Here is a 20,171-nt window from a genome sequence, read left to right on the forward strand (position 1 = left end):
GAATCTCGCGACAGCTGCGGGGGGCGGAGCCGCGTCTCTCTCTCTCGGCCCCTGGTTACAGTAACTACAAAACATCGCTCCCAAAACACCGCGAGGAGGCGGAGGGGCTCTATTTCCGGTCCAGAAAGCCTCCCGCCCTCCGGGGAAGGGAAGCGTCATGATCCGGCTCTCGCGAGAAGACACTTTCTCCCGCCCCTCCCGCCCACTCCGTTCTCGGAAGCGGCGCCACTTGGCGGGCTTGTTTGAATTTTTGTCCCGCCGGCCGGAGTTCGGGGCGGAGAAGCCCGGAGGAGGCGGCGGACCGGGGGAAGACCCTTAGGGGAGACGCCTTTGAGCCTTGAGAGGTGGGACGGGACGGGATGAGGGTGGCAGCGCGGCCGGGGCCCGCCCGGGCCTCTCTTCAAACCCGGGAAGCCGGAGGCCCTCCCGCCGGCGGGACCGTACGCGGGGGCCTTCGCGGCGGAAACGGCGACTTGGGGGGCTGATGCCCCAAATCTCTCAGATCCGGCCTCAGACACTGAATAATTACCCAGCTGTGTGGCCTTGGGCAAGCCACTTAACCCCATTGCCCTGCAAAAAAAAAAAAAAATAAAAGCTAAAGAAATAAGTTTTAAGGACCCATCTCTATCCACTGGCTATGAGAAAAATAAAAGAAAAGCAAGACCTGCGATTTTGCATAGTCGATCGTTAAATTCAAATAATCATCGTCAAGCAGAACAAATTTCTGCTTTTGGCCACATCCAAAAATGTCTTCAAGAGATGGAGATGATGCGTTTCCTCTTTGATCCTTCGGAATCAAGTGAATCATTGTTTAATTAAGAGTTCTTGGGGCAGCTAGGTGGTGCAGGGGTTAGAGCACCTGGAGTCAGGAGTACCTGGGTTCAAATCTGGCCTCAGACACTTAATAATGACCTAGCTGTGTGGCCTTGACCTATTTGCCTTGCAAAAACCTAAAAAAAAAGTTCCTAAGTATTTCAAAGTTGTCTTTGTCATGTTCTTCTATGAATTGTTACCGTTATTAGATAAAGATTGGATTGTGTATAACCATGCCACTGCATTCTGTTTATTTTTTTCTTTTGTAATTATTATATATAAGATTCTCTGATTTCCATACATTCATGACTGCTGTTCTGATCTTCTTTCACCTATTTTCTAATATGTTGGTTTCTCTGCAAAATTACTTTTTTTATTGCTTCTGGGCACAAAAATATATTTGTATGCATTATGGACCCCATGTACAGTAGTTCCATAGCAATCCATTCCATATTTAACATGCCAATATAGAAAAAAATATTTCTAAATGTCAATGATATTGAGGAAATTATTTTTCTTTTAAACAATTTTTAGTATTAGACTTAAATTTCATGCAGATCTTTTCATTTATAAATTACAAATATGTCCATTGTATTTGCCTCTAGAGTCATAAAATAAATAACACATGAAAACTATTTCATCATGGAAAAACGCAAGACATTTTTACAAGCTGTATCCAAAGAATTTGTTGAAGACTTTTTGCAATTTGTTCAACTTGATGTAAGTACCAAGTTTTCTATGTTTTTTTTGCTACAAAATATAAAATTATATGGAAATTATCAGCTCTACTGAACCTTTCAGTGGTAGAGGACCTAAAACCTGTCTATAATTTTTGGTCAGATGAGTTGCCTGAGCCTGAAGTCTTTTAAATCAATGAATGAATGAACAAAACAACAATTATTAATTACTTAATGCATTAGCCACTTGGGAAGCACATACTGAAGTGAGACAATAGCTGTTTTCAAGAAACTTATATTTTAACAAGGGTAGATAACACATATAGATAAGTAGAAGCTAAGAAAAAGATCATAGAGTCAGATTTAGAGCTGAAAAAGACCTTACTGACTATTGAATCCAACACCCCCATTTAAGTGTCTATAGCTACCAAATGGCAGAACAAAGATTTGAATTCAGATTTTCTTGACCCTAGTAGAATCTTGTCACTAGGTACTAGGGAGGACAAGAATGTGAGATGCTGGTGACATTGCTTTAAATTCATATTTTAAACTTATTCATTGTTAATCTGCCAAGGACTTAGAAAAATTTTCTTTTCCAGGTGCCCCTCCCTATGTGAGCACTGCCTATTTTTTTCTTCCAAACTGCCTATCTTTTTTCCTAAGTTCCCCATCACATCCCCATCCCTCAAACATACATACTTAAAGAAGAAAAACTGTAGTCATTTTTAATAATATTTTTAAAAAGTTTATTTTTACAAATAATAAGCTAAAATAAACATTTATACTAAGAACTTGCAGCAGCTTATCAATATTTTTGTTTCTCCATGATCTTTTTCCATTCACTCCTGTAATTCACACTTAGTTGAACAGGCATGATTAAAAAAAAAACAAACCCTACCATTCTGGAGGGATCCAGATCATCAAAGACCGCTTGGATACTTAGTTAAAAGAAACCTAGAGCCTTCTAGCAACTGAATTTAGCTGTAATGGCAGCTTAAATTCAGATGATTGCTAGATCTTTATGTCTATAAAAAGACAAGGGTTATGGGAGGAAAACTTGAAAGCTGTGGTCAGATATTTGAATAGCTTTCAGGTGCAGGAGAACTTAGACTTGTTTAGTTTGATCCCACATGCCAGAATTAAAAACAATGAATAGAAGTTTCTAATAGACAAATTTAGGTGGGACTTTAGGAGAAACTTCTTAACAGTGTTCTCCATTGTAGAGTGGATTGTTTTAGGAAGTAATTTGTCCTTTCTCATTGGAGTTTTCTATTCAGAAATTGGTTGATCACTATTTGTTGGACATGAAATAGTCAAAATTCTTTTTAGAATATGAATTGTGAGGTTTTTTCCCACTCTGATTATGCAAAGAAGAACTTTATGCTGATTACTTCTGCAGTTTCACAGGGTGTTTTGGGGATTTTGATTTTGCTCTTAAAATTGTAGATTATAAACTTAGTACTTAAAGGGACCTTAAAAATTATCTAGCACAATTTACTTCTTTTAAAGCTGAGGAAAAAGGTTGAGAAAAGGGGTAGTGATTTGCTCTGGACACACAAGTAGTTAAATAGTAAATGCCAAATCTGTACTTGTAAACATTTTTTGTTAAAATAAATTTTTTGTTGATATCTTTTATGTTCCCATTGCCTAAATTTTTCAATATACCACTTCTCTTTTGCTTCCCAAAGACTCATCCTTTATAACTGTGTGTGATAAAAATACCCTAGTCTGAGCAAAAGATAGTTTTATTTGCTTTCTCGAGAAAGGGCAGACTCAAGAATCTCACATCAAAAGTGGCAAGAGTCAGAGAGCTGCATCCAAAGTATAGTCAAGCAAAAATATATAGAGTCCCCCTCCCCTTCTCCCTAATCCTCCTTCCCTTTAGCCTACTGGCTGGGCTTTTGGTAGTACAATCTATTCACTGAAGTTTACCCCAACAACAGACAATGAAGATAAGATGAAATGTTTTCATAATATTTTTCCTACCAGATGGTGAGGTAATTTAGGACCTTCATAATTATCTCAACTAAAATGAAGTAATGTGTATGATCAGAATGTCCTCCCAGTTTGCAATCATAAAGCATGTGGTTCTGAGCCTCCTTTGGAATGCAAGGTTTTTTTGATAAAAACATTTCTTAACCTGAGAGAACTTCACCAGAAACTTTCCCATACATAACAAAGGCTTTTTTTTTTTTTTTTGGCTTTTGCCTAGACAAGGGGTTAAGTGATTTGCCCAAAGTCATACAGCTAACATGTGTCAAGTATTTGAGACTGGATTTGAACTCAAGCCCCCCTGACTCCAGGGTCGCTGCTTTATGCATTGTGCCACCTAACTGCCCCTCAAAGACTTTTATTTTTTTCCATCGCAATCATTAACTATCCTCTTTATTTTTATTTTTTATTTTTAGCATTTTATTTGTTTTCCAATTATATACAATAGTAATATGTACCCATCATTTTTTGCAGACTCTGAATTCTACAATTTTTACCCCTTCTCCCTTCCCCCCCCCGAAGGCTATCTGACAGTCTCTACATTGTTTCCATGCCATACATTGATGTAAATTGAATGTTATAAGAGTAGACATAAGAATAAATGTAACCCCCCCCCCAAGAAGATGGGAAACCTCAAGGAGAGAGAGAGAGAGAGAGAGAGAGAGAGAGAGAGAGAGAGAGAGAGAGAGAGAAATATGTGAAATATGTACTTTAGTCTATGATTTCAATGGCTTTGTCTCTGGGGTGAGTTGCTTTCCCTACGTAAGTCCACAAGAGAAGTTACTTCAATATTTTTCCCACAGTTGCTATTACTAGCTGTACCTCCACTCTATTTCTCCCCACTCTCATTTGTTCTATTCTCTCTCTCCTTTCATCCTGGCCCTGTCCAAAAGTGTGTTGCATCTGAGTACCCTCTTCCTCAATCTTCCCTCTCTTCTATCACCTATTCCCTCCCTTCTTATCCCATCTCTTTTTTTCTCATTTTTCTCTAGGGTTAGATTTCTATACCCTATTAAGTGTGTGTGTTATTTCCTCTCTGAACCATTTCTGATGAGAATGAAGGCTCACTCATTCCCCCTCACCTTCCCCTGTTCCATTCCATTGAAAAGCTTTTTCTTAACTTTTATGTGAAATATCTTATCCCCATCTTCCTCCCAGTACATTGCTTTATCACCTATTGACTTCATTTTTTTACTATATTATGCCATTATGTTTTGCTCCTTCCTGTACCCTATCTATATATATATATGTTCCTTCTAACAGCTCTTATGAATGAGAAAGCTCATATGAGTTATCAATATCTTCTTCCCATGCAGGAATACAAACAGTTCAACTTCATCTAGTTCCTCTCTTCCACTCCCTCTATGGTTCACCAGCATCCTGTACTGGGAGATCAAACTTTTTGTTCAGCTCTTGTCGTCTCAATAGTAAAGTTTGAAAGTTCCCTCTTTCATTGAAAATCCATCTTTTTCCCCTGAAAGAGGATGTTCAGTTTTGCTGGGTAGTTGATTCTCGGTTGTAAACCAAGATTTTTTGCCTTCCGGAAAATATTCCAATCCCTCCAAGTCCTTAATGTAGATGCTGCCAGATCCTGTGTAATCCTGACTATGGAGCCTTGGTAGCTGAATTGTTTGTTTCTGACAGCTTTTAGAATTTTCTCTTTGATTTGGGAGTTTTGGAATTTGGCTATAATATTCCTGGAAGTTTTTCTTTTGGGATCCCTTTCAGGGAGTGACCGGTGAATTCTCTCGATTTCTATTTTACAAACCTCAGCTTCTAGAATCTCAGGGCAATTTTGCTGTTTCATTTCTTGACAATGAAGTCTAGGCTCTTCTGGTCGTGGCTTTCAGAAATAATTTTCAGATTATTTCTTCTGGATCTTTTTTCGAGGTCGGTTGTTTTTCCAATGAGATATTTCACATTTTCTTCTAATTTTTAGCCTTTTTTGGAAGAGTTTTATTTCTTCCTGCTTTCTTGCAAAGTCATCATCTTCCTTTAGTTCCATTTTGCATTTGGAGGAGTTATTTTCTTCAGAGAGCTTTTTCATCTCCTTTTCCATCTGGACAGTTCTAAACTGGTTTTTAACATATTATTTTCTTCAGTGTTTTTTTTTTTTTTGTATTTCTTTCACCAAGCTTTTGATTTGGTTTTCATCATTTTTTTGCATTGCTTTCATTTCTCCTCCCAGTTTTTCCTCCACCTCCCTTAATTGCTTTTCAAAGTCTTTTTTTGAGCTCATCCATAATCTGAGCCCATTTTCTATTTCTCTTGGAGGTTTTGGATACGGAAGCTTCTATTTTGTCATCATCTGAGTATGGGTTTTGATCTTCCATGGGACACTCAAAGACTTTTTTAAAAGCAAAAAGGGGAGGTAAAAAATAAGCAAAACCAATTAATATATTAAAAAATATGATACTATATGCTGTATTCCAAAATTGTGGGTCCTGCACTCTTTAGAGGAGTCAGATTAGGTGCTTTTTTATATTCTTTGAGACCAAGCCATTTTTTTAAAATTTAAATTTTGCAATATTCATTTTTTGTTTTGTTGTAGTTTTTTTATTTATATTGTAGTCATTGTTAAAATTGCTTTTTTGGCTCTGCTTATTTTGCTTTGTCTTAGTTCCTACTATAGGGCAACTAGTTGATGTGATGGATAGAGCACTGGCCTTGGAGTCAGGAGGACGGGAATTTGAATCCAGCCTCACTTGACACTCACTAGCTGTATGACCTTAGACAAGTCACTTAATCCTGATTGCTTCTCATCCTGGGCAATCTCCAGTTGTCCTGATTCATATCTGGCCACTGGACCTAAGATGAGTCTAGAGGAGAAAGTGAGATTGGTGACTTAGCCAGTACCACTCACTCAGATCTAATTCATGTGCTTGTCATGGCATTACTTCCCTGATGTCATAATATGTGTGATACAAATACACTAAAAATCTTCAGGTACTGATCTGAGCAAAAGAAAGTTTTTATTTGCTTTTCTTGAGAGTAGCTGCCCCGAACTGACAGTCAAGCAAGATTATATGGCCTAACACAATCCCCTCTTCCTCCCTATCCTCTCTGTTGACTCATTGGTTAGTCTTCAGAGTTACATTCTAGTTGTGAAAATCTACCCCAGCAACAAAGAAAAGAATGAAAGATTTTCATAAAACATTTCCCCACCATCCAGATGGGGAGAATAACCTTCAGGATTATGACTATTTTACTGAAGTAATGTCTAAGTCTGGTAAAAATAGGTTTATCATAAAGTTATGAACTTGTCTTGGAACACAAATCTTTCTAGGAACAGTCTACTATCCTCTCAGTAAAAATATCCTTATTGAGGAAACAGGTGGTGTTACAAGTTTCATTTGGAAGGCAAGGTCTTTCTTCTAAGAATAATTTAAGAATAATTATTTGTTTTCTTAATATTTCCTAATCCTGAGAGGACTTTACTAGGAATATTAACCCTAAGAAGGTTTTATTGGGAATCTTCCACTCAGTGGTCTTTTTGAGAATGAAGGACAAACATCATCAGTTCTTATCATTCTTGATAGAGTTAAGAGGTGGGAGACTTCTATATAGTCATCGTATTTGTATCTCATATCATAGTATGTTTTATTACATTCAAATATCAGTTTGTTTCATGAGTCCCTAATCTGTGGATATCTACTTTTTTCCCCTACCACTTTTTCCCCCCTACCACTTTGTTTGCTATCATAAAAAGCACTACAATAAATGATTTGGTGTATGGAGAGCTTTTCTTTTTTATCAGTGATCCTCTAGGTCATGAGTGCTAGCCTTTTAGCTCATCTGGACCACAGCACCCAACAAAAACCGCATATAGAATCGTACACCCATTCATGAATAATAATGCAGCCCAAACCATCTAAGAGCACAAGTACAAAAACTGAGACTTGACTCCTGGTGCCTTGGCCTGTGGCAGTAGGTTGGACATGTATGCCGTAGGTTATATTCCTAAGTAGTAGATCCTCTATGTCAGAAAGTATGAATTTTTTTTTTTTTTTTTTTTTTTAGTTTTTGCAAGGCAGTGGGATTAAGTGGCTTGCCCAAGGCCACACGGCTAGGTAATTATTAAGTGTCCGAGGCCAGATTTGAACTCAGGTACTCCTGACTCCAAGGCCAGTGTTCTATCCACTGTGCCACCTAGCCGCCCCACCCTAATTTCAGATTGGCAAAATTTATAATTAGATCTTTTGACTCCAAATCTAATGCTCTTTTAACTCCTCCACTTTTTATATACTGAATCCTATTACTTCATATCTAATTCACTCAATTCAATTTGTCCCACAGAGAATATATAGAGAAAATGTTAAAAGTACCCGAGATCAAGGAATTGATTGCTTATATTTTTTTAGGTTTTTTTTTTTTTTGTAAGGCAAATGGGGTTAAGTGGCTTGCCCAAGGCCACACAGCTAGGTAATTATTAAGTGTCTGAGACCGGATTTGAACTCAGGTACTCCTGACTCCAGGGCCGGTGCTTTATCCACTGTGCCACCTAGCCGCCCTTGATTGCTTATATTTTTAATAGAAAAATCATATTGACAAGAAATTTAAGGTTATCTCTAGTTTTTCTGAGATGGAAGATGTAAAAAAACTTTTTTTTTAATGTAAGTTTTATTTTTCATATCTGGCATCTTTTTCTCCCATGTCTCTCCCTCCCATCTTTCCTAAAAGCTAATTCAAGAGTTTTGAATTTAACTTCATTTTATTTTCATTTCCTTCTAGTTTTAAGACTTTTATATATGTCCTAATTAATTCTTCTGAATGAACTCTAGTAGTCCTACATATTGTATTGTTTTGTGATTGTAGATAACATTTGTTAAGTATCAGTAATTTTTTCTTTTTTACATTTAATTTTTATTTTTTCTCAATCACATGTAAATAAAACTTTTTAACTTTTGTTTTTTAAAATTTAAGTTCTACATTCTCTTCCTCTCTTCCATACTCTCCTTTATACATATGCTGCCATGCAAAACATTTCTTTATTATCCATCTTGCTAAAGAAAATGTAGAATAAAAGTGATAAAAAATAATAAAGTTTTAAAAAGTATGCTTCAATCTGAATTCAGTCTTCATTAGTTCTTTCTTTGGAACTTGACACCTTTTTCCAATAAGTCCTTTAGAATTGTCTTCGATCATTGTATTTCTGAGAATGGCTAAGTCATTCACTGTTGATTATCATATAATATTTTTTATTAGTGATTTTCATATAATATACCTGTTACTGTATATAATGTTCTACTTTTGCTCATTCCTTTTTAATCAGTTTATGTAAGCCTCAGATTTTTGTGAAAACACCTTGCTAATCATTCTAATAGCACAAAAACATTTCTGACACATTTCTAACAATAATATTCCATCACAATCATACCACAACTTTTTCAGCCATCCCCAAATTGGTGGACATCTCCTCCAGTTTTTAATTCTGTCTCCATAAAAAGAGTTACTATAAATATTGTTGTACATACAGATCCTTTTCTTTTTCTTTGATCTCTTTGGGGTACAGAACTAGTAGTGGTAATGTTGTATGAAAGAATCAGTTTTATAACCCTTTGGACATAGTTTCAAATTGCTCTCCGGATTGATTGGATCAGTTTACAACTCCGCTGAAGGTGCTTTAGTGCCCTAATTTTTTCCACTTTGTTCAAATATTTGCCATTTTCTTTCACTGTCACATTAGCCAGTCTGATAGATGTGAGATGGTGCCTCAGAACTTTTAAAATTTGCATTATTCTAATCAATAGTGATTTAGAGCATTTTTCAAATGAGTATAGTTAAACTTTGATTTCTTCTGAAAGCTGCCTGTTCATATCTTTTCACCATTTATCAATTGGTAATGGCTTGTATTCTTTTTTTTTTTTTAATTTTTTTTTTGTCAAGGCAGTGGGGTTAAGTGACTTGCCCAAGGTTGCACACCTAGGTCAGGTTTAAACTCAGGCTCTTCTGACTCCAGAACTGATGCTCTATGTACTCGCTGCCCCTATGACTTGTATTCTTTTTTTTTTTTAATTTTTTTTTTAAATTTAGGTTTTGCAAGGCAATGGGGTTAAGTGGCTTGCCCAAGGCCACACAGCTAGGTAATTATTAAGTGCCTGAGACTGGATTTGAACCCAGGTACTCCTTACTCCAGGGCCAGTGCTTTATCCACTGCGCCACTTAGCCGCCCCCTATGACTTGTATTCCTATAGATAAGCTCATTTCTTGATATATTTGAGAAATGAGGCCTTTATTAGAGAAGCTTATTGTAAAATTTTGCCTTCAATTTTCTACTTGCCTTATAATCTTGACTTTATTTGTTTTGTTGGTCCAGAACCTTTTAAATTTAATGTAATTTTATTTTCTGTAATGCTTTATTTCTCTCTTGTTTGTTGTAAACTCTTCTCTTTCTATAAATCTGACAGGCGTGATATTCCATGTACCACTAATTTGCTTCTGATATCCCCCTTTTGTCTAAATCATATACCCATTTTGAACTTAGTCTTGATATATAGTATGAGATGTTGATCAAGATCTATTTTTTCTCAAACTGCTTTCTCTATGTTTCCAGCAGGTTTTGTGAAATAATGAGTTTTTTAATCTCCAAAACTTGGATCTTTGGGTTTCTCAAACACTAGTTTTCTAGTACCTTTACTGCTTGTATTGCATACCAATTTGTTCCTCAGGTTCACCATTCTTCTTAGTTAATAGTAGATTATTTTAATGATTACTGCTTTCTGGTATGGCTAGTATATTTCTTCCTTCACTTTTTTTCATTGATTCCCTCAATACTCTTGACTTTTTGTTCTTCCAGATAAGTTTAGTTGTTATATTTCTTAGCTTTACAATTCAATTTTTTGATAGTTTGATTTGTATGGCATTATGTAAATCAATTTAAGTACAAGTGTCATTATGTTGGTTCAGTTAATTAATATTTTTCCATTATTTTGAGTCTGAATTTGTTAGTGTGAAAAGTGTTTTGTACTTGGGTTCCTGGGTTTATTTTGACAGGTTGACTCCTATGAAATATATGTTGTCTTCTGTTATTTTAAAAGGAATTCTGTTTCTATCTCTTGCTGCTAAGCTTTATTAATAATATATGGAAATACTGATGATTTATATGGATTTATTTTATATTTTGCAACTTTCTGAAGTTGTTAATCAGTTATTTTTTTGTTGATTTCTTTAGGATCCTCCAACTGTACTTTTATCCTCTGCAGAGAGTAATAGTTCTATTTCCTCATTGTCTATTTTAATTCCTTAAATTAATTTTCCCCTCTCATTGCTATAACTAGCATTTGTAGTACAATATTGAATAAATTAGCAAGTATAGTTATATTTTGATGTATCTTTGAATCAGAAAATTATTCATTTTAAATTCTAGAAGATGGCACAGTGATGATCTTACTCTTTCTGTTCCTTTTTTGCTTTTCCTCTACTTAGAAATTTTTAAATTAGAGTGCCTTCTAAATTCAACCCTTTACAGTAATGCCAAAATAACTAGATAATATTGAAAATTCAAGGCATATCTAAGGGCCATAGTGTTGTTTGGACTCTACCTAACAGGAATAATGCAAACTGCAAAGTATCATTGTTTTCTTAAATGTTCTAAGGAGAAGTAATGAGCATTTATGTGTTGAAGGAAAAATGAAAGTTTTAATTTCACCTAATCTTTGAACTGTTTATTTTAAAAAATAATTTTTCATCCCTTTGAATTTTTTTAATCCAGACTTGTAAAATTCCAGTTATAGCCATTGGTACTTTTTGCTTAGTTGAGTGCCTTCCCTTTCTCTTGCTTCAGTATTATCAGTTGGTATAAGTACTAGGAAGAAAGATCTCTAAGACTGTTCCCTGCCTAATTATTCCAGCATTTTTAAAAGTTTGAAATAGTGTCATTACTACCTCTCTTCCCTGTATTTAATCCCACTGTTTCAAATTCAGGAAGAAGAAAAAAATTACTTTATACTCCACTGCTTGTAAGCAATTATTAATCTTTGTAAACTTGAATTTACTTAATCATTAATTTTATTGGCTAATAAAATTAGCCCATTAACACAGATTAATAGCACATTTAGAGCTTAGTGAGGTAGTTTGCTTTCATTTTGGAAATCAGAATTAGATCTAGCAATGATAACTCTTTAACATGTGAATGAATTTATTACCTCTAATATAAAAGTGAACTTTAACTAGTTTTAGTGATGTCTTATGTTTTTAAGTTACAATCATTGTCTGACATATTCTTCACCTTTATAACAGTTGTTAATAGTTAATACTAAGTAACCATTATACCAGTGGTCTTCCATAGGTGTATGTAGAGAGTGATGTATTTCATCATGAGTTGTCTGGAACTGACATTAATATTATAATCCTAGTTTTGACTGTTACTCAGTGTTTTTACTTATATCATTAAAATGATTTTGTTTATTTTCCTGGTTCTTTTTAAATAACTTTGTATGAATTCTTTCCTATCTGTTCACGTGTTTATTCTTAATATTTGCTTCTTTGTACAATGCAATACAGTATTCTACTGCATTTATATATTATAGTTTTGTTTAGCTACTTTCCATTTTATGAATATCTACTTTATTGCCACTTTTTGTGATCACAAAAATGCTGTTTTGAATATGTGAGTGTATTATGGGGATCTTTCATTCTTTTGACATTCTTTGATGTTATTCTTATTGGAATCAATGATCTGATGAGTTTGAACATTTTAGTGATTTTTCTTGAACAACCCCAAATTGTTTTCCAGAAAGGTCAAAACAATTCACTGCTTTATATCTGTGTGTTTATCTTCCCTATAGCTTATCCAAAGCTGCATTTCCACCTTTGCTCTTTTGAGGTGAGGAGAAACCTCTGAAATGTTTTAATTTGTATTGTTTCATTGTTAGTGATTTGGAGAATTTATAATATTAATTGATAATCTGAAATTTTTACCAAAACCATTTATCTTATTGACTACTTACCAGTTGAGAAAGATATATCTTTTTTTGACAGGACTGAAAAAAAACTGAAATGGAAAAATTGTTAATTTCTTTAGTTATTTCTGGGTCATTTCAATCACCAAGACCTTTTAGTATCAATTTAAAAAGAAATGCTTTCCATAGGTAATTTTAGTAATTTTTGAAAGCTTACCTGATAATACAATAATAATAGTTCATTTTAAAATTCTTTCAGAGTTGCAAAGACTTTATCTCATCTGAAAAACTTTTTATGGTAGCTGCTGTTATTCTTGTTTTACAGATAAGGAAATTGAGCCTCAAGGAAATGGACTTAATCAGGGTCAATTTTTCTATCAACTATGACTCACTGACTTTCCCAAAGCTCAAGTATTACATGCAGTTTCTGTGAATTACTTATATTCCCTTAAATCATATTTTTTTATTGGAACTTTAATTTCACTGATACAAAGTATTCCCTGAAGCTTTCTTCTCTTAAAGCACATAAATGCTCTTTTATTTAGAATCTTCAAAATACTTGGATCACTGGATAGTTTTATGACTTTTCCTGATTCCACTGCAGATATGGGCCATAGGCAGAACTTAAACCTCAGATTTTTTTGAGTCTGATAATGAGTTAACTGGTTAAAATTAGAGAAGTGGAAGAGAAAGGAAATACTATGTGTTGGGTATTGTATTTAGATTTAAAAATGATGCATTTGATTCTCACAACAACTTGGGAAGTGGACTATTATTATCATCATCCCCCTTTATTTTTGAGGAAACTTAAGGTAGGCTCATTAAATGACTTGTCTAGGGTCACTTAGCTAATGACTATTAGAAATGGGATTTGAATTCAGGTCTTTCTGATTCTCTCTTCCTTAGTTCTCCATCTACTATACCACCTAGCTGCTTCATCAGTGGACCAGATACAGATTTTTTGAGCCCAGAATTATTCAGTTATAACACAGTAGCTCAAGTTTTTGCTTACAGATTTTTCATTCCACAGCTTTGCACTTGTCTTTTATTTTTTTCCCCCATGGATAGTGTTTTAGAAAGCTACAACTCGGTGTATATTTATTTTAATTAAAGGTAAACTCAACTTATAATTGTGATTCTTTAAGCAAAAGTGCTATTTTCTTTTTAAAAAAAAATCTAATTCTGATAACTTTACAGAAAGATGTCTTTGACCCTTTCAACCTAACTGAGTTAATAGAGGAGTTACCAAGAAAACAGAAAGAAGAATTATGGGAAAGGTTGAAGAATTTATTAACAGCTGTGCTGCTTCAGAACCCAGTGGATGAATGGCAGAGGCATGAAATGGAGTGTGAAGATCATATGGAAATAGAAAATGACTCAAACATGGTAGTCAAATTCAATATTAAAAAATTAGTAATGCTCTAATACCTTCAAAAAGTTGAAGATCATTTTATGATTATAATGGTGCTATTTTTTGATTTACAGAAACAAGCTTTTAAAACCATTTATGCAGTTACTTATGTAATTACTATTTCATTATCTGTAATAAATGAAAATGAAAACTACAAACCTCTGCTAGAGTGTGCTGTCATATTAAATGGTAAGTTGATTTTTTATATACTATATTTTTGAAAAGATAATCAAGTCCTTTACTATGCCTTGAAAGAAAATACTGCTTTAGAACCAGAGAAATTTTTCTTTAATTTTATTTGATTTAGAATCTAACTTGTTAGTTGTAGATTTTTTCATTTGTAAAAATAACCCAAGAATTTTTTTTATGAGACATGGAATGAATTTAGTTTATTCTTGAAATAGTGCTATTAGTTTATAGAATTTATATATAAGATAATATTTTATGTCAGAAAAATCATGGCCAATGATAGCCTTTACATTTCATTGTTTTATTTATTTGAAGAATGAATAATAGTTTGGTAAGGACAAAAGTTCATGAATTTATTCAAGAAATGGAAACACTGATTTTATCCCCTTGGTGTATATTTCATAGTTGATATCAAGGAAAAATATTGAAATGTGACTGAGTACTACTAAAGTTTATCCAGAAAATCTTAGCAAATGATAACAATATAGGGGAAGGACTAGTTGGAATTAGTGAATTGTGTCAAGTGATCATAACAGACTGGTTGTGTTGCCCTTGGCTAATAATTACTTAGACTGAAGGAGGCTCAGTTTCCTTATCACATTGAACTATATAATCTTTTTTTTAGGTTTTTTTTTTTTGGCAAGGCAGTGGGGTTAAGTGATATGTCCAAGGTCACATACCTAGGTAATTATTAAGTGTCTGAGGTTGGATTTGAACTCAGGTCCTACTGACTCCAGGGCTAGTGCTTTAATTCACTGCACCACCTAGCTGCCCTGAACTATATAATCTTGAAGGTCTCTTCTATCTCTAAAATTTTGTGATATATTATGTCTGATTTAATGAAAAAGTAATATTTATAGTTAAGAGCATCATTTTCTTAGAAATAATTTTGTAAAAACTGCTTAAACTTTAAAAAAAATTTTTTTTACCTTAAGTGACTATAATCTGGAGCTAGGCACAGTGGATGGAAGGCCCAGCCTGAAGTCAGAAAAAATCATCTTGTTGAGTTCAAATCTCGATTCACCCACTTAACTGTGTGACTCTGGGCAAGTCACTTAATCTTTTTGTCTCATAGGGGCAATAACTGAGGTTTTCTTGATCTAAGAACTGTCTGAAAGAAGGAAATTCCCTCAATTGATGCAGGTCTGTACTTTTTCTTCCATTTGTAATACTTAAAAGATGCATAAAATCCTGAGAAGTCAAGTGGTTTGCTAGGGATTATACAACCATTAGGTGTCAGTATCAGGAGTTGAACCTGATTGGGTCTAAGCCCAGCTCCATATTCTTTATACTATGCTATGGTATAAGGTGTATGTTAAACTTTCAGTGTTATGTTAAACTTCCAAACTTAATGTTTTTAAATTAATGATATTTTACTTTATCTAAAATGACTTTTTTATTTTTAGGTATTACACATGCCCTGCCTGATTCTGAAAGAAATTTACAGAATTCCATATATCAACTATGTGTGACTTGGTGGGAAAAAGGCCTAGAAGCCAAAGAAGATATGGGGAAAATTGGTTTTACAGTGCTATTAAGAAAAAGTATTATTACTAAAACAGTATGTTGAAATTTATTATAATTTTTTACATTTTTTAATTGTGTTTGAGAACTAGATAAGCTATTGGCCTTCTTATACCTTAGCCTTTGATATCTTATTTTATTATTTTTGAAGCAATAAAGATATGCTAATCAGTTCAGGTTGCTACAAAATACTTGTTGTAGGATTTTTAACCTCATTTATGTCCTGGACCCTTTTGGCAATGTGGTGAAGCTTATGGATTCCTTCTCAGCATTATGTTTTTGAATGCATAAGATCAAATACATTGGATAAAAAGGAAACCAATTGTATTGAAATTCAGCTTTCAAAACAAAAAATACTATAACCCATGGAATCCAGGTTAAGAATCCTTGCCTTTTTACAACTTTGCCTATAAAAGTAAACATAATCCTTCACCCTCTCCCCTTCACCCCCCAACAAAAGAGAAACCTCAAGGAAAATAAAGTGAGGAAAAAAAGTGTGCTTCGGTCTGCATTCTGATACCATCAACTTTGTCTTTGGAATGGAGAACTTTTTTTTTTAACTTGAGTAACCATATGCTTTTAAATTTTATTTATTTAAGGCAATGGGGTTAAATGACTTGCCCAAGGTCACACAGCTAGGCAATTATTAATTACCTGAGGTAATATTTGAACTCAGGTACTCCTGACTCCAGGGCTGGTGCTGTAACCATTGCATCACCTAACTGACCCCCGTATCTACTACTTATTGGCTAGAACATCATAATTCTTTGATAACTTTGGATATAAGATTAAGTTGCCCTATATATATATATATATATATATATATATATATATATATATATATATATACATACACACATATATATATATATGTATATAGTAATTAAAGTTTGATTGGGCTCCTTTTTTCTTTGAATGTAAAATTTTATAATATAAAATTGTATTTATTTATAAAATTATGCATTTTACACACACACACACACACACACACACACACACACACACACAGAATTGAATATTTTGTTCTTCCAGAACCATGCTCTTTTAGAAATTGAAGTATGACAGGGTTATTTTCTATATTTATAGAAATAAATACATATTTATGATCTTTTATATAAATCATGTTATGTTTAATGAATTCAGCGTATTACTTTCAAAGCTGTCCTGTTAATCTGTTATTACCACATGAACTTCCTTTTCTTTAAGTGCATTTAAAAACATTCTTCAAAGATCACCTTTTTTCCCTTCTTATAAGAGATAACATTATGCTTTCTTGCACTCTTCCCTCTCACCTTCTCCAATAAAAGAAGAAAAACACAATATTTGTAACAAATTAGCATAATCAAGCAAAACAGATTTATACATTGTTATATCCTAAAGTTATATGTCTAATATATCACAGAGTGTGGCAAGGCAGGTAACAAGCATCTATTAAATGCTTACTATGTACCACAGTGATAAGCAAATAGAAAGACACTATGTGTTTCATCATTGATTCTCCAGAATGGTGGTTATACATTGCATTCATCAGAATTCTTCAACTTTTAAAGTTATTTTCCTTCAAAGAGTTGCTATTGAGGTGGCTAGGTGGTACAGTGGATAGAGCACTGACCCTGGAGTCAGGAGTACCTGAGTTCAAATTTGCCCTCAAACACTTAATAATTACCTAGCTGTGTGGTCTTGGGCAAGCCACTTAATCCCATTTGCCTTGCAAAAACCTAAAAAAAAGGAAAAAACCAAAGAGTTGCTGTTAGCATCTTAATTGTTCTCCTGATTCTCTAACTTTTCTCTGTATAAATTTTTACATTTATTGCCATTTATTACTTTTTTGCATTTTATAAATAAATTGTATTTGTAATAATAATAATAATAAACATTTATTATTTGTTGTCTCAACCTTTTCCATTTATCTAACGTTTCTCTTATATCTAAAAGTATTATAGAAATTAATTTTTCTTTCTTTGTTTATTAGGGTGCAGATATAGGTCGACTTTGGAATATTCATCAGGCCTTACTTTGCTTTGATTATGAATTGGAAGAAAGTAATGAAATTAAAGATATGTTGCTTCAATGCTTCACGAATATTAATTGTATCAAGACAGAAAAGGTAAATAGGATTTTCATTTTGAGTCCAATTACTATATATTGTTTCTCATAGAATCATAGGCAGTAACTACTTTCTGTTCCTTTCCCATTGAAAGCTATTTTTGCTTGACAGAGAAAACAGTAAGATCTAAAGATTCAATGATAATGAATAGAACACTGAATTTATTATCAGAGGATTCAGGTTCAAATCCTGTCTCCAATGCTTACTTACCCATGTGACCTTGGTTGAGTCATTTAAAATATCTGAGCCTTAGTTTCCTTATATATAAAATGAAAGAGTTGAAGTAGGTGCCCTCTGAGAGGCACAGAGCTCTGAGCCTGAAGTCAGAAAGAAATGAGTTCAAAGCCCATGTCTTACACTCGCCAGCTGTGTGGCCCAGGGCAAGTCAGTGAACCTGTGCCTTTGCTGCCTCAGTTATAAAGTAGGGGTTATAATAGCACATATCTCCCATTGTGGTTTTTTTTTTTAAATCCTACTACATACAAAGATAGTTTGCAACAATGATTTTTTTGGTAAGGTTTTGAGTTTCACATTTTTCTTTCTCCTTCCTTCCCACTTCCCCTGGCAGAAAGCAACATGTGTAAATATGTTAAACATATAACCATTTTAATCATGTTGTCAGAAAAGAATCAGAACAAAAAGGAAAAAGCCCATAAAACAAAACAAATTTAAGTAATTGGAAATAGTAAGCTTTGTTCTTCATTCAGATTCCATACTTCCTTCTCTGAATGTGGATGGTATTTTCCATCACAAATCCTTTAGAATTAGCTTTGATTATTGTACTGCTGAGTCAAGCAAGTCCATCATAGTCTCATAATGTGAGGATCAAATTAAATAATATTTATAGAAAAATACATCTGACTATAGCTGCTTAATAAATGCTTGTTTCCTTTTTTCTCTAAGGTTTTTCTTACTAAATCTCTGATCCTCTAGTCCTACTTATGGAGATAAAAAATTAAGTATTCATCTAGGGTACTGATGTATCATGAATTCCCAAGAAACAAGTTGTACTGGGTCTTAAAAGTATCATTTAAATTGGTATAGAGAAAGCAGAAAGTGTTGAATTATATAAGGCAAATTATTTTTGTGAGGAAATGATGGATTAGATGTAATTCCAAATTGAAGAAGTTTTTATATAATTAGAAGGACTCTTAAGTGGAGAAACTTCTTAGCATAGTTTCCACATATAGTAGGCACTGAAACATTTTTTTGTAGGTACTTATGTTGTTGAGTGTTTGACTCTTTTTGACTCTTTGTGACTCCACTTGGAGTTTTCTTGGCAAAGATATTAGAGTACTTTGCCATTTCCTTCTCATTTTATAGATGAAGAAACTGAGGCAAACAGTGATCTGCCCAGAGTCTCACAACTAATAAGTGTCTGAGACTGGATTTGATGAGTCTTTTTGGAAGATGTCTTTTTTGACTTCAGCACTCTGTCCTCACTGCTGCATATTGGAAATTGGAAAAGTGTTATTTTGAAGGATATGTACAATAGGTTAAAGAACATCCCGGGAGGTGGATGGAAGAAGTATGGAAAGATGTAAAGATGATATTTAAGATCTTTGTAAGTATCTGAGTGAAATTAGGAGGAGGCTGGCTCTTCATACTGATGTGTAATGTTCTAGCAACCTTATCAGCCTTCTCAAATTGTCTTGCCTTCATTTCTTCCTGCAACCCACATATTAAATCTACAAAGATGAGAGTACAGTGATGCTTCCTTCTTAGCACTAAAACATGCACTCTGAAGCTAATGCTTATTTATATGCTATGAGTCATATATAGAAGTCTCTGTCACCAGGGTTATTAATTCAATAATTAATATTTATTTAGTATGTAGTAAATGCCAAGGACTCTTTTAAGGTGAATAAAACTCAGGTCTTTTAGGAATTTAGGGGTGCAGCAGAAAATATAACATGTGGGGACTACCTATTTTTGCATTCTTTGCCTTTTGAAATTTCTTTTTTGAGTGATTTTTTTCTTTTAAATTAATTTTTTTTGATTTTTACAATTTTTTTCTCCTAATCTTGCCCCACCCCCACCCCAGAAGGCAGTCTGTTAGTCTTTACATTGTTTCCATGCTAAAACATCTATCTAAGTTGAATGTGTTGAGGGAGATAACATATCTTTAAGGAAAAAAATAAAGTATAAGAGATAGCAAAATTAGATAATAAGATAACATTTTTTTTAAAAATTAAAGGTAATAGTCTTTGGTCTTGGTTCAAACTCCACAATTATTTCTCTGGACACAGATGTATTCTCCATCACAGATACCTCAAGATTGTCCCTGATTTTTTGCACTAATGGAATGAGAAAGTCTATTAAGATTGATCATTAACCTCATGTTGCTGTTAAGGTGTAATATTCTTCTGATTTTGCTCATCTTACTCAGCATCAGTTCATGCAAATCCTTCCAGGCTTCTCTGAATTCCCATCCCACCTGGTTTTTAATAGAACAATAGTGTTCCATAAATGTACATATACCACAGTTTGTTCAGCCATTCCCCAGTTGATGAACATTCACTAAATTTCTAATTCTTTGCCACCACAAACAGGGTTGT

The 20,171-nt window shown here is 33.9% G+C and overlaps 1 protein-coding gene across 4 annotated transcripts in view; it reads left to right on the top strand.

Annotated features, from left to right (window-relative positions):
- The first annotated feature begins 200 nt into the window (after positions 1–200).
- Positions 201–20,171, top strand: part of NCAPG2 (non-SMC condensin II complex subunit G2) — a 101,730-nt gene continuing 81,759 nt past the window's right edge. For 2 of the 4 annotated variants that reach the window (XR_012470025.1, XM_074193249.1), the window contains exons 1-6: positions 201–344; positions 1,419–1,533; positions 13,580–13,768; positions 13,868–13,982; positions 15,389–15,543; positions 17,479–17,613. Coding sequence is in view for 3 of the 4 variants with exons in the window: in XM_074193249.1 (XP_074049350.1) it covers positions 1,456–1,533; positions 13,580–13,768; positions 13,868–13,982; positions 15,389–15,543; positions 17,479–17,613 (672 nt within the window). In the remaining variant the exon portion in view is untranslated. Of the gene's footprint in view, positions 345–1,418; positions 1,534–12,268; positions 12,307–13,579; positions 13,769–13,867; positions 13,983–15,057; positions 15,126–15,388; positions 15,544–17,478; positions 17,614–20,171 lie in introns of those variants that run through there. The other 2 variants (XM_074193250.1, XM_074193251.1) reach the window with 2 other exon arrangements.

This window comes from Macrotis lagotis, chromosome 7, assembly GCF_037893015.1.
Source record: "Macrotis lagotis isolate mMagLag1 chromosome 7, bilby.v1.9.chrom.fasta, whole genome shotgun sequence".
Classification (NCBI taxonomy): domain Eukaryota; kingdom Metazoa; phylum Chordata; class Mammalia; order Peramelemorphia; family Peramelidae; genus Macrotis; species Macrotis lagotis.